At 33.3% G+C, this 13,023-nt stretch overlaps 3 protein-coding genes across 3 annotated transcripts; all 3 read left to right on the top strand.

The window, feature by feature from the left end:
- The first annotated feature begins 377 nt into the window (after positions 1-377).
- LOC105453229 lies at positions 378-3,706 on the top strand. The gene is made up of 4 exons (XM_011695002.1): positions 378-479; positions 1,637-2,468; positions 2,913-3,206; positions 3,373-3,706. Exons 2-4 carry the CDS (start codon positions 1,667-1,669, stop codon positions 3,597-3,599), a joined length of 1,323 nt encoding a protein of 440 aa, XP_011693304.1. The 5' UTR covers positions 378-479; positions 1,637-1,666; the 3' UTR covers positions 3,600-3,706.
- A 695-nt stretch (positions 3,707-4,401) lies between these two features.
- On the top strand, positions 4,402-6,612 carry LOC105453227 (agrin). Its single transcript, XM_011695001.1, has 3 exons — positions 4,402-4,533; positions 5,594-5,905; positions 6,262-6,612. Exons 1-3 carry the CDS (start codon positions 4,512-4,514, stop codon positions 6,318-6,320), a joined length of 393 nt encoding a protein of 130 aa, XP_011693303.1. The 5' UTR covers positions 4,402-4,511; the 3' UTR covers positions 6,321-6,612.
- Positions 6,613-7,778: 1,166 nt separating this feature from the next.
- LOC105453223 (leucine-rich repeat-containing protein 15-like) lies at positions 7,779-11,352 on the top strand. The gene is made up of 9 exons (XM_011694989.1): positions 7,779-8,018; positions 8,190-8,297; positions 8,349-8,499; positions 8,852-8,923; positions 8,980-9,123; positions 9,467-9,854; positions 10,028-10,287; positions 10,463-10,865; positions 11,094-11,352. The coding sequence occupies exons 1-9, from the start codon at positions 7,787-7,789 to the stop codon at positions 11,097-11,099; spliced, it is 1,764 nt and encodes a 587-aa protein (XP_011693291.1). The 5' UTR covers positions 7,779-7,786; the 3' UTR covers positions 11,100-11,352.
- Positions 11,353-13,023: the final 1,671 nt, after the last annotated feature.

The following is a 13,023-nucleotide window of genomic DNA, read 5'->3' as shown; positions in this document are numbered from 1 at the left end:
ACAATTTCATTATTTTCTCCTCTTTCTACAAAATTATTAAAAAAAGAGAAATACATTTTTTTCAAATAATAACACATTATTTGTTTCAAAATATATAAAAGTGTTAGAATAATTTAATAATGATATAAGAAATCATTAATTATATTTATAATTTTTGCAAAATAAATAATTAGAATATATATTTTTGTTAATAAATAATGAAATACCTAATGAAACGATTTTGACATGTTTCATGGCGGGCGGTAACGATCGATGGTTGTGGTGGAAGTATCGAAGGGGCACGGTGTAATAGTAACCCAATAACGTGAATCTCTCGTGCCCCTTCCGAATGCGAACGGCATATATAGTCGAAACGAACACGATAATTTTTTATTCACGATCGATGTGAGTGCCAGTCAGTAAGAATGTTTCCTGTGAACTCGTCATTTGTTAGAACAGTTCTATAAGTTTTTGTGTTTAATGCGGAAGTGAATAACTCGGTAAGTAACAAGATTTGTGGGGAAACATTAGAATCTTAGAGAGCAATTGAGGAGCTAAAAAAGTCTACGTTATTTTCTATTCGAACTAGAAAATTATTTTTAAGTGGAAATAGTCAACGTATGTATAATCATCATTCGAAGTTCTTTGCCTGACTTAATTTAGTAGGTATTATGAACAAATTTTGATATAAAAGTTTGGTATAATTATACTTTAAATAAATTTAAAAAATACAATTTTATGTACAATATATAAAGCAATACATGATTAAAATTATTTTTAATAAATATTTTAATTATTTTTTATATATAAATTCGATGGTAAGTCTTAACAAAATTTATGAGTATTTCTATTTAAAAATTAATTAACTTTATCTATTTTATATGATTCTATCAAGATTTATCAATAATTATTTTTATTAATTTAAATAAAATTATTATTGTAATATAGTGTAAATATAAATTTGCTGTTGTATTGTAATTTGATTTTAGGTTTATTTTATAACTGCAAATATTAATAAATATAGATAGCAAAATAAATAGTGATATAATAACAATGCCAAGTTATATGTATGATATATATAATAAGAGTCTATTGTAAAGTCCATTGCAAATTGCAGCTGTTTTTATTATTTTTGTACTCGTGAATTAAGGTCATTGTTGAATTGATTGCGCTAAAAAGGGGCGAAGACCGCTACACGTTTAGTATGCGCGACATTTACTTGCATTTCGTATTCAAGAGGAATCTTCCGCGCTCATCTAGAAGGCATTTCGTGTCCTGCTGCTTGTTTGTACTACTTGCCCATCTCTTCTTTTTCTAATTAGAATCGATTCAAAGGATTGCTTTTAGAATCTCTAACAAGTCCATTCACTATTATGTTATCTAGCTAAAGAGAGCATGTATGAGGAATCAGTAAAGATTAATCTTCTAATTTTCTAACATTTACTTTAATATCTTATTAAAGTCTTACGTAATGCGCAAAAATAATAAAATAAATATAATAATTTATTATTGCTAAAATTATTAAAACGCATTGAATCGCCGGACAAAATGTCAGACGGTTTACTTGCTGTTGGAGAAAACAATGGTAGTATACAAAAATACTATTCCAGTTTAATAGTTTATATAAATTAATTGTGATCTATTTTTTTTATTGCAGATATTTCTCCAACGATAGCTGATTATCAAAATGTCTTATTACCAAACGCGGAAGCAGCGACTCAGCTGGATTCTGGAAATCTTTCTGCTCTACCTCACCTCAGTCTCATCCCACGAAGCTGTGCCCACGATTTATCAAGATACGCCAGACGCATCGACTCTGAAGATAGAGGCCAGAGAATCCGAGGCGTCGATAACTTTGGGGAAGGAACTAGTCCTCGGTTCTCCTTTGTCGACCAAAGCATCAATCGTCGCCGATTCCAACGATATCGCTTCCACAAGAATTGCTCCCCTCGTGTCTCCCACGATTGTCAGTCGAATGTCTTCCGGGGAGCATGCCGGTTCTCAGAGACCCGTCACGAAGGACGCCGGTCCTCGCGGCTCTTACGTCGACAGCCGCAAGTCTGCTTGGGTCAGCAAAAATCCGAAGACCGCTTGGAAAAGGGACAGCTACCTCCAGGCACTGATGCACTCGCGTCACAGCGACGATCCACGAGAAGGGATCGTGCAGACGGACTCAAAGACGAAGACAAACAGGAGGGAGTACGTGCAGGGGCCCATTTACAAGCCGGAAATGGAGTACGGTTCGCCCGATTCGACGTACGCGCCGAAGAGCCCGCGAATCACCTACGGCGGGCCCAACGCTCCTTCGTTCAGCGACTCTTACCCGCAACCCTTCAAGCCATCGGTGGACTACGGCGATCGCTATAGCGTACCGCAGAATTCTTACGGCCCGCCGCAGAATCCGTATGGACCGCCGAACGACGGTCCCTCGTTTTATCCTCAGACTTCCTCGTATGGATCACCCGGGAACTATCTACCGCCCCAACAAGGTGAGATGAGAATCACCGGCCACCAAAGAATGACTTGAATTACTTGATTTACTTAAATGTGTATTATACTTATTATTGTGATAAATTTAATACTGAACTAAATCAAAATTTGATAAAAAATTTATATTATAATAGAAAAATTTAATTACATTATTTATATATATAATTATTATATTATTCTTCTTTGCTATACTTAAATAAGAATTTGTAAAACTTTTTGAAATTTGCAAATGTTTATGTAAGACCTTTAAAATAATTTTATAACAAGTTGCGAAAACGTATATATTTGATTAATAATCTTTAATAGTCTTTAATTAAAATTAATTTTTCTTTGGCAAAAGTTTTTTTGCTCCTATTTTAAATTTTATTTATTAAATTAATTTGGATTATATTTGTAGTGCTCTTTGATTGCTTAATTTATTATTTAACGCTTTGTTTCCGTAGGATATGGTCCTTCCATACACACTTCCGTTCCAACTCCGATTTATGGTGCACCCTACTCGCTTTCGGATGTGGCTCAAATTTCCCTTTTGCCGAGTATCGATCTAGGATTGCCGCTCGCTCTCAAACTAAATGCATTCACCATCGCGAAAATCATATTGAAGTTAGTGATCTTCAAGATGATCGTGAAATTTATCGCAGTAATCTGCTTGCTGCTCTTTATACCTAAACTTGAGATCATTAAGAAGAAGGTTTCTAATAAAGACGAGGACGACGAGGAACGCAAGTTCTCATCACGTAAGAGTTCTCAGATTAAATCTCTGAACTTTCAACTTTAATTAGAATAAGAGTTAATTTTTAATAAATTTGGAACAAGGCGCTTTAAATAAAAACACGCGCTTATAATCAAGACTATTATTTTCTTATTTATTATACTTCGCTAAGAGTTTCTCATATTTTTCAGCTTATGCCAGCACGGAAACTCTAAACACTCTCGAAGATATAGTAAAAAGCTCCGTTGAGAAATACAAGGCGCAAAACAGTGCTCGTTCAAATTCGACGGAAGGATGCACGACACCTGCGTGTCGCATCGCCGAGGCGTTTACGTTCCACGAATCTTGGCACGACTATTTAAATCTATTCAAGAGTTACGTAGAAGAAGAGAGGCAGCTCACAGAACGAAGAGAGTAGTGAGAGATTTACATTGTCATCGAGCTTCATCGTCGCGTCATTTCTCCCTACTTTTGTAATTATTTATTTTTATAAGTATATATTAATATACTTATATATAAAACTTATACCTTCGACATAAGAAATACTGTATTTATTCTCCCGATTTGCGACCACAAAGTTAAGTCAGAAAAGTATTTCTTTTTGATATAAAAAAAAAATCCATTAAAAATCGCCGCGAACATAGAGCGCTGTCGAATCTATCTCGTAATCGACGTCGGAACGACATGATTAGAGAAGATTACAGGAATGATCTTTCCTTTTATGCACTATGATACTATGATTATTCGGTGCCACCTTGTGCCAAGTAACAAAGTACGCTGGAAATTAAAACTTTAACAAATTATTTATCTCTTGTATAAAATATAAAGATACATCTGCATAATGTTAAATGTGCAGTGTTTAATATGTATTTTATCAACGAGGCAGAAAAATAATTTTTCTCAAAAAAATAATAATCTCATAATGTAAAATTCGATATTATTAAAATGAGAATATAAAGTGAAAGTCTAGTTGTTTTAATTCGTGGCAATATAATATTATCTAAAAATTTTAATAATATAATTTATATGGAATATGCTCTTTATTTCATGGTTTGTAAAAACGTTTGATTGACTAGTTACAATCTGCGTTTCTTTAACAAAATATATCAAATATGGAAATCAAGCGCTATGTAAAGTAAAATTAACCGAGCATGATACATTCTATACTCTCAATCTCTCTCAGGTGGGGATAGATTTAACCGTCACACTCGGTTTATAAACGTTGCATGGTGACACGATATACCAGTTCTCTCGTGATAGCCATTCGCCGTGCCTAGAACTACCGATTTTCATTGACTTTCAACCGGGCCGTCACCAATCAGCCAGCAAAATGGAGGTAGCAGTTATAGTTGGTACGAAAACTGCACCGATGTTATTTTGACATTTTATAGCGCTAAAATCGATCATTCTTGCAATCGACTAAGTGCATTTTTTGAAAAGTGAATTCAAATATGTATAACAATTCTGAAACGCGCGGGCGAAAGAGTTTAATACGATATTAAAATATTACAATTATTTATAATATAATTTATTATTAATAATATGTTATTATTAATTGATTGCATATTTGTAAGGATTTTATAAAAACTTTTCTCTCCTTTTTTATACGATTTTGATCAAAAACAATAAAATAAGAAATTTTAGAGATTAGATTTATTAACTAAAGTGTAAAAATTTGAAAAAATTAAATTTTGATATTATTACAATATATAAACACTTTTCTCAAAATTACATCATTTAAAATCCAATTTGACTCGATCTAAATCGACAATACATCGTAAATTTGAATTACGCAAGTGCGTTTCCTTTCTGATTAATTATTTATGAACGATCAGAAACGTAACTGTGTTTCACGCGAGAGAGCAATGGAAATTTTCGAAGAAGCCTCACCGCAAAAGGAAATGTCTTTAAATGGGCGTGGGCGTAAACGGCCTTGAGCAAAGGAACGTCACAATCGCCGCAAGGAGCGGACTGGTCTCGATTCAAAATAAACCTTGATTTCAATAAAGCCGCAATCATTCAATAGAGACGCGTATTAAGGCCGAACAACATCCTAGCAGTGAGGCTAAGCCACTATTAACGGATTTACGTAATACTATCCTGTCTACAATTCGTTAATAGAAAGGCTTTCGAAAATCGTATTGTTTAAAATTAAATTTCGTCCCACTGCCATTCGTTCACCATAATCCTTTATTAATTGAGAAAATAGTATTAATACTTTTTCCAATATAGGAAAAAATTCATAAACTTATCAATTGCAATTAGAATGTAACCAAAATCGATCACTTTATAAAATAATAAAATAGAAATGTCTGATTAGAAATGAAAAATATTTTTTGGATCAAAATCGAATTATCTTTAATTTCACATTCTTTTTTCGCTCTCTCTTCTTCTATCCTTGATTTTTCCTAGCCTTCGCGTTCCTCAGCATGTTCACGTTTTGCGAGGATACGTACGCTCTTCCCGACGAGGCAGGAAAAGTTGACACCATGAAGAATGTAAAGGAGCCCAAAGATATCAAAGAAGCAGCGACACCGTCGAAAGAGGTAAAAGACGCTATAAAGGCGGCTAAGGATGCGAAGAAGAATAAAAAGGATTGCCAGCGAGATTGCGGGACCAATTATGATCCTGTTTGCGCTCACGATCCTACCGACTCCAGCGTCAAGACGAGGACCTTTGGCACGCAGTGTAATTTGGATGTTCACAATTGCGAGACGGGATCGAGTAAGCACACGAAATTTGCATATAAATTAACTACATAAGTCATATTAATTATTTATATTAACCGTTAGGTCGATGCAAATATTAATACTTTTTCTATTATAGAGAATAATACTATTCATAAATTTAATTGCAATTAGATCAATTTAACCAAAATCTGCCACTTTATGGAAATGTCTAATTAGAAATGAAAAATATATTTTTTAAAAATCAAAATCGAATTATCTTTAATTTCATATTTCTTTCTCTCTAAATGCAAAATGGCCGTATAATAATACGAAAAATGGCTATTTTATTTGCACCAACTTAATATATTATTTATATTAGTCACATTAAATCACGCTGTATTTCAATTTTAGAATTGGTTGTGAAGAGCAAAGGCGAGTGTCCTGGATCCGGCGGAGTAAGACTGTCCTAAACAATCACACGATTCTGGAAAAACACCGAGAAACGCGAAGTAGAATACTAATCATCGAAATAAACTGTTAGATTATTATAGTGAATTTATTTAGTTTGAGTAAATGTCTTAATATCGTACTACAATGCGACTCTTCCTCTCTAACGACGAGAGAGAATTGAGGTACGGTGATACGCAAAGAAAACTGGATATGATTACGTGACAAAATCTTAATGTCAAAATTGGCCGCTAAACTATACGCTATATACGAATGTAAAGTATCTATCTAATAAATATTAATGATGAGCAACTATTGATTTTGTCCGTCATAATCACTTCCTTTTCTGCGACATAGTTGATCCTCGTAGTTTCTAATTTATGTAAGCTGTGTGTGCAGGTATTGAATATGTACTCTCGATACGCAAATTTGAACAGGCTTTCTAATGGCGTCTGCAATCTGTTCTGACATGTAGTTCGCAAAATGTATTCTCGAGACTCAAACAGATAACGGATAGGGAAGTTTCATATCCATTTTATTTTCTGTTATTATACACAAAGCACAGAATATTACATGTATTTTAATTTTGAGATACGTTTTTTACAGCAAAATGTTATTAAAGAAATTATAGATAAATGGACCTTTGAACTATTATCACATTTATTACTTTGAAAGAAAGAAAGAACGTGATCGTATCTCTTCCTATTTTATCTATTCTTAAGTAATAATACGCCATACTGTACACACATGTTACTGTTGTATTGCATAATATGTTTCTTTCTCGTAACTGCAGCATAATGAATGATGTCGACACATTACAGACAAGCTATCTTAGCTATCGTTATCGATTGATAAATAAACGTCAAAGCTTTATAGTTTGTTTTCCAGATGGCAAACAGTAAAAGACACGTTAAATTATATAAGCTGGAAAGAATTAAATTGTATCCTCCTTATTATTGTACTTGTCCTTGTCTCAACATAATTACCCTTTTTAATCTAACATAAAATAAATCTCGCAATAAGATCTTGTTTAATAGAAATTAACTATATACAATCGAACCTCGATAACTCGAAAACTACTCGAATTTTTTCCTTTAAAAGCCATTATAATTGGAAAATTATAAAATCTCATACAAAGCTTCCGTAAGTCAAATTTTCAATTCTCTTTTATTCAAACTTTGATAAATCAAAACTTCTATAACTCAAAGATTTTTATAGCTCCTCCCTTGAGATTCGAGTTATCGAAGTTCAACTGTATTATTATACACGTAATAAACACATGATATTTTTGTAATTTTATGCCAATCAATTATATTTTTTTTTAGATATTAAATAAAGCTTTTATAAATCTTATAAATATCAGGACATTAATTGATTCGCTAAGCGTGTATACACAACGTGCGTGAAAGACCATAATTTGTGCGCGCGAGGCCATTGTCCGTCAATCTTCGTCGTAATAAGTTTACCTTCCAAATCAATGTCCAAGATAATGAGGATGCGACCGTGCGCAATGAAGGATGACGGTCGGCTTGCGAATCCCATCCTCAGTCTGGCGCACTTTATCCCGTCTATAATGTGTCGTCTGGTCCGAACCGTCTGTGACATGACTGACTTATCCACAAAGATTTACTGTGCAATTGTCTTCCTTTCATTCTGCAAGACAAACACGTATTCCTTCGTCTCGCACATCTGCACCGCGAATACCACGCAGATTTCTGCAGGTAACGAATTAAATAATCGTTGGCGAAAGATCTTCGAGCGTGAAAAAGGCCGAAGTAATATTTGTCGAAATTACACTGTTTTTCTCAAAACTCGACTCTTCGGCATGTCTTCGATAAGATTTAAGAAACGCGACCGCGAAACTTGAAACGAAACATCTTGTATGAGCGCAGATATGGAATATTCGTCGACGCCCCCGGAGGAATCGATGTCGATTCTCGAGGAGATGGAGAACCGTCTGTCCAGTCTTGAACGGAGATTGCGAGCGGTCGAACATCCCGGTAAGAATCTCGATTCGAGTAGACACGAAAACATACTCACGCTTTTGGCAGTTTGGCAGATCAGTCTGAGAGAAGAGGACTGGGAGATTTGCGTCGAGGGGCCTTGCAAATGCATACCGGAAATGAAATCGGTGTCCTGCTGGAGATATAATCTGCTAGATCTACCCCCGACGCAATTGGTTCCTGCCGACGTGCTGAGGCTGTAAGTAATTTGATAGATAATATTAGGATAATTTATTTGAAATTCAGTGATTAATCTTTTTCAAAAAAATAATCGAAAGTGTTCGTAAAGATAGAAATGTTTCATATTAATTATAAAATTCGAAATTTGTATAGTATATAAATCTTAATTCTTATTTTTCAAAAAAAATTTTTTTGTTTTATATATTGCACAATATAAAATAATTATTTCTTTCTTTTTTAATTATGACTTCTTATTTAATATAAGATTTAATGTTGATTTTTTTCATCAAGAAAATGCATATTTTTATATTTAATCTTATTGTTAGCACAAATGCTTCGAGAATGGAAATATCATTTCTTCAACGTTTTAGAGATCTCGGAAGTAATCGGCTCAGCGCTCTGCACAGAGACACATTTAAGAACATGACGCAGTTACACCATCTGTAAGTCATGTAACAATCGAGAGATGCATGCATTCTAACGAAACTGTGAATTACAGAGACTTGAGTAGCAATTTTGTCGAACATTTGGCGCCGAGCTTGTTCCTGTCGTTGCATGGCATCGCAAATGTCAGGTTGAGTAACAATCTCTTGAAGGAAATTCAACGTAGTCAGTTTCTTGGACTAAGAAATCTCCGAATACTGTACGTGAGATACTCATGACTATTACTAATTTAAAAAAAAGTAAAAAAAAGCATGGAGATTAGTAATCGTAGCAATACGTAATAATTTCATAGGTTCTTCACATAAATTTTTAAATATCAAGATGCTTTATTTAGTTGTTTTGAAAAAGTTTAGTAAAAAGAGAGAAATAATTAAATGTTTAAATGCTTAATGTATATATTATACATATACTCCTTTATAACTATATATTAAAATTTATTATATTTGATATATCTTACTGATACAAAAATTATGTAATATATCCTGCTGAAATTCATTTTTTTTGCCGTTTTACTAATGGTTCAATATACATTTTTCATTTAGCGATCTGTCGTCGAATAAACTTCGTACTTTGCCAGATGATCTTTTTTTGAGTAACGCCTATTTGGCTTTGCTGGATCTTTCCTGCAATCGCATTTCGTTATTATCCCCCGGTGCATTTCATGGCCTCGCGAATCTTGATGAATTGTTGCTGGGTAAAAACCGACTAGCTGGATTACCCGTTTCAATTTTCCGGGAGACCGTTAATCTCAAACGCCTCACACTCGAGGAAAATCGTTTGAAAGAGCTGCCTAATGGTATATTCAATGATCTGACGTCTCTCAAAGAGTTAAATATGCGGAACAATCGACTTACGGAATTGTCCAAAGGATTGCTGTTGACTCTGGGAAAATTGGAAATTCTGGAAATATCAAGCAATAGAATATCTCGTGTAAATAATTTTTACATTTTATAATTTTGATCTTAATTTTATTTTAAAGAATTAAAATATTAACATATAAGTGTATATTATAAAATATGTTTTTTATCAAAAATATTTATAATATCTTATAAGTTTTTAGAAGATCATTTCTGTTTAGGCATAAATACCTTTCTTTGTTATAGATTGATGCAAAAGCGTTTCACGGTACGGCAGCGTTACGAGAGCTTCGACTAGGACATAATCATATAAGAAATCTGACACCTGGATTATTCAACAATTCGGTATCCTTGGAACGTCTTATTCTCTATGGCAATCGCATAGAAATCCTCGTAAGAGGCGTTTTCCGCGGCTTGTTCAATCTCACTTCTCTTTTTCTGCAATCTAATCGATTGAAAGTACTACAATCAGGAGTTTTCGAGGACACGCCGAACTTGCGGAAGCTGTAAGTCGATGCTTGAAATTTTGTATCATTGTAACATTACTGACTTTAATTAATATTATTTAATATCAAAATTCTTTATATATTATGATATTATGAGTATCCTTTTTGAAATATACATGTAAACTAATATAATAAAATAAAAGTAAATATAAATGTAACATGCTGTTATTTTTAGGCAACTGGAATCGAATGACCTCTCCTTCTTGCCGCCTGGCAGTATGGATGCGGTATCTACGATTCCGCAAGTACGCCTGAGTCAGAATCCCTGGCATTGCGATTGCCGTGCCTCTTACGTTGCTTCTTGGCTGCGCAAAAGATTCGCGAGCTTCGCGAATCTGACCAATCCGTTTCAGATACAGCGCGTTTTAGTCACAGGTAATTGGAGTATTTGGGAATTTGGGGCTGGTGCAATATGCAGAGGTCCAGGTATACTGGGCGGCCAATCGCTGCTGCGTCTGACCTTTCATGAACTCTGCGAGGGTCAGTGGGCCTCTATGAAAGGTATCATACCACGATTACCACTCGATGTTATAACGCCGTCCGTCACGACGCAAGTAGCCAGGAAAGACACGATTTTGGTACGGATTAAACAGAAATTTAATTAAACAGAATATTTCCGTATGCCAATCTTTATTTTCTAAATCTTTAATTTTGCAATAAAACGATCTATAAAACGATACAAGAAAATTTACAAAGAAGTTTATGTAACAAGTTCAATTTAATGGTGATACGAAATAATGAGAATGAAGATAATTTCCAATACTTGTCTAATTATTGTTTCTTATTTTTCGCTTATGTTGTTACAGGTATGAAAGGCGTAAAGCTCAGATTTCTGAATTTCCTACAGAGAGTGGAATGTTGTACAACACATGGAACATTTAACTATAATTAATGTGCCTCTTAAAATATTTTTTTGAATTGCACTTAATTACGTTTTGTTTTCTTTTTATTAAAAATGCAATGAAATAGTATAACCTGGTTTCTTTGCAACTGTACGCTGCATGTATTTACTATTTATGTGATAACCCAACATGTAATACTTAATAAAAATAATTATAAAATAAAATAATATGTAGAAATATAAAAATATTAAATAAAGATGCACTTTTAAAATATTTGATTGCAATTGCTGATAATTGTTTTTCAAAGTTAATTTTTCGTATTAATCAATTATTTATAGGAGTATAATAAAATATATAAAAAATGCAAATAACATTACCTATATTAAATTGATTAAAAGAAATTAATATTAATATATCAATCACATAATTTTTTAAAAAATGAAACATGATTTCATTCAGGCGTTAATTTATTGGACAAAATTAACATCCAATTACAAGTTACGAAGGTGTAAAACAGGGGTGCCCAGCTAGTTTCTCCGAGAAGCCAGGCTCAAGTTTTAACCATTACCCACGGGCCAGACTAATATCAAATTATTGCCCTCTCTGCGTTACCTATAGGTATTGTCACGAGGAGTGTAATCTTCATATTTTGGAAGACGTTCTCGAGCCGGACTGATAGGCTCTGCGGGCCGAATTTGGTCCGCGGGCTGTTGAACATCTGTGATATAAAGATTATTAACAATTATTTGAACAATTATTATTATTGGCAATATAATGTAACTTTCTTTTAAATATTTTAAATGCTAGCACGTTAATAATTTCGCGGATAGATGAACTCGAGCGTGACATAGATGCTTAAAGATAAATTTTTATATATTATAGTAATTATAAACATAAAACATTGTTATAATGCGGCCATATAAAGAGGATTATCGCCACATTATAATAATAATTTATATAACGCACAGCGTTTAGAACAACTACGCCAATTCGACTTTGGTAGTTCGAAATGGAAGGGATCCAACCAGTAAGCCATATTTGACAATTGATCAGTCAGTCTAAAATATATTCTTCGTGATGGCAGCATTAAGTTCTGAAAGTGTTGTCGAGCATTTGGAGAATCTCCTGAAGCTCCTCAAAGAGGAACAAGCGTTTGAAGAATCTAGCAATGATCTTGTTTTACGATTTCTTTCTCCCAAAGATTTGTAGGTAAATATTATAATAATTTAATCTTTTAACTTATGTCAGCAATTAATTCTCGAGTGATTAATCTACTTTCGTTCGAGTTACCTATAGATTTTTCTTTGTCAACATCACACATTTATGATAATATATTGTATTTCTACTACTTGCGAATTATATTTTTATCCTATAATATAATCACGCATTTGGATTACAAATGATCGGTACGGCGACAATTTTTACGTGTGCTATTTATTTAAAACAAATCAAGTATGTTTAATGAAATGCTGAGCAATTTTTATTAATTCAAAGGATATTTTTCTTTCTTTTCATGGTGTTTGGAAGGTTTAAAATTACAAACAATAAAATAAAATTCTGGAAATAAATAAAAATAAAAAAAGAGAAAAATAGTCAATATACAGCCAACGTGGATATCCCTCGTAAAAAAGAACTACTAGTGCAGTAAAAACATTACTGAAATGTAGTAGTGGCACTGCTGGTATAGGGATAACAATTTAACATTCGTTCTTGAAACGTTACATACAAAAACAAAAACAAAGATGTTTCAATCAGTAGTTTTTGATCCTCTTCAGCAAACTTCTTATCTCAAAGAGATAAAAGATAAAAGATAAGGGGTAAAAAAATATTTAATTAAAGATAGAGCATAGATTGTACACTCAGAGAAAGGATTAGCCAACACAGCTAACAAATA

Source organism: Wasmannia auropunctata, unplaced genomic scaffold (genome assembly GCF_000956235.1).
Source record: "Wasmannia auropunctata unplaced genomic scaffold, wasmannia.A_1.0 LD336001.1, whole genome shotgun sequence".
In the NCBI taxonomy this organism is placed as follows: domain Eukaryota; kingdom Metazoa; phylum Arthropoda; class Insecta; order Hymenoptera; family Formicidae; genus Wasmannia; species Wasmannia auropunctata.
The sequence above is the reverse complement of the archived record's forward strand: the minus strand, read 5'-3'. Positions and strand labels throughout refer to the sequence as shown.

Excerpts from the sequence above, each read along its gene's own strand:
- LOC105453229 (XM_011695002.1), top strand. The coding sequence starts at position 1,667 with ATGTCTTATTACCAAACGCGGAAGCAGCGACTCAGCTGGATTCTGGAA. Across the intron at positions 2,469-2,912 it reads CTATCTACCGCCCCAACAAG|GATATGGTCCTTCCATACAC; the intron begins GTGAGATGAGAA and ends TTGTTTCCGTAG. Across the intron at positions 3,207-3,372 it reads GGAACGCAAGTTCTCATCAC|CTTATGCCAGCACGGAAACT; the intron begins GTAAGAGTTCTC and ends CATATTTTTCAG.
- LOC105453227 (XM_011695001.1), top strand. The coding sequence starts at position 4,512 with ATGGAGGTAGCAGTTATAGTTG. Across the intron at positions 4,534-5,593 it reads GGAGGTAGCAGTTATAGTTG|CCTTCGCGTTCCTCAGCATG; the intron begins GTACGAAAACTG and ends GATTTTTCCTAG. Across the intron at positions 5,906-6,261 it reads CAATTGCGAGACGGGATCGA|AATTGGTTGTGAAGAGCAAA; the intron begins GTAAGCACACGA and ends TTTCAATTTTAG.
- LOC105453223 (XM_011694989.1), top strand. The coding sequence starts at position 7,787 with ATGAGGATGCGACCGTGCGCAATGAAGGATGACGGTCGGCTTGCGAAT. Across the intron at positions 8,500-8,851 it reads CCTGCCGACGTGCTGAGGCT|AGATCTCGGAAGTAATCGGC; the intron begins GTAAGTAATTTG and ends TCAACGTTTTAG. Across the intron at positions 8,924-8,979 it reads ATGACGCAGTTACACCATCT|AGACTTGAGTAGCAATTTTG; the intron begins GTAAGTCATGTA and ends TGTGAATTACAG.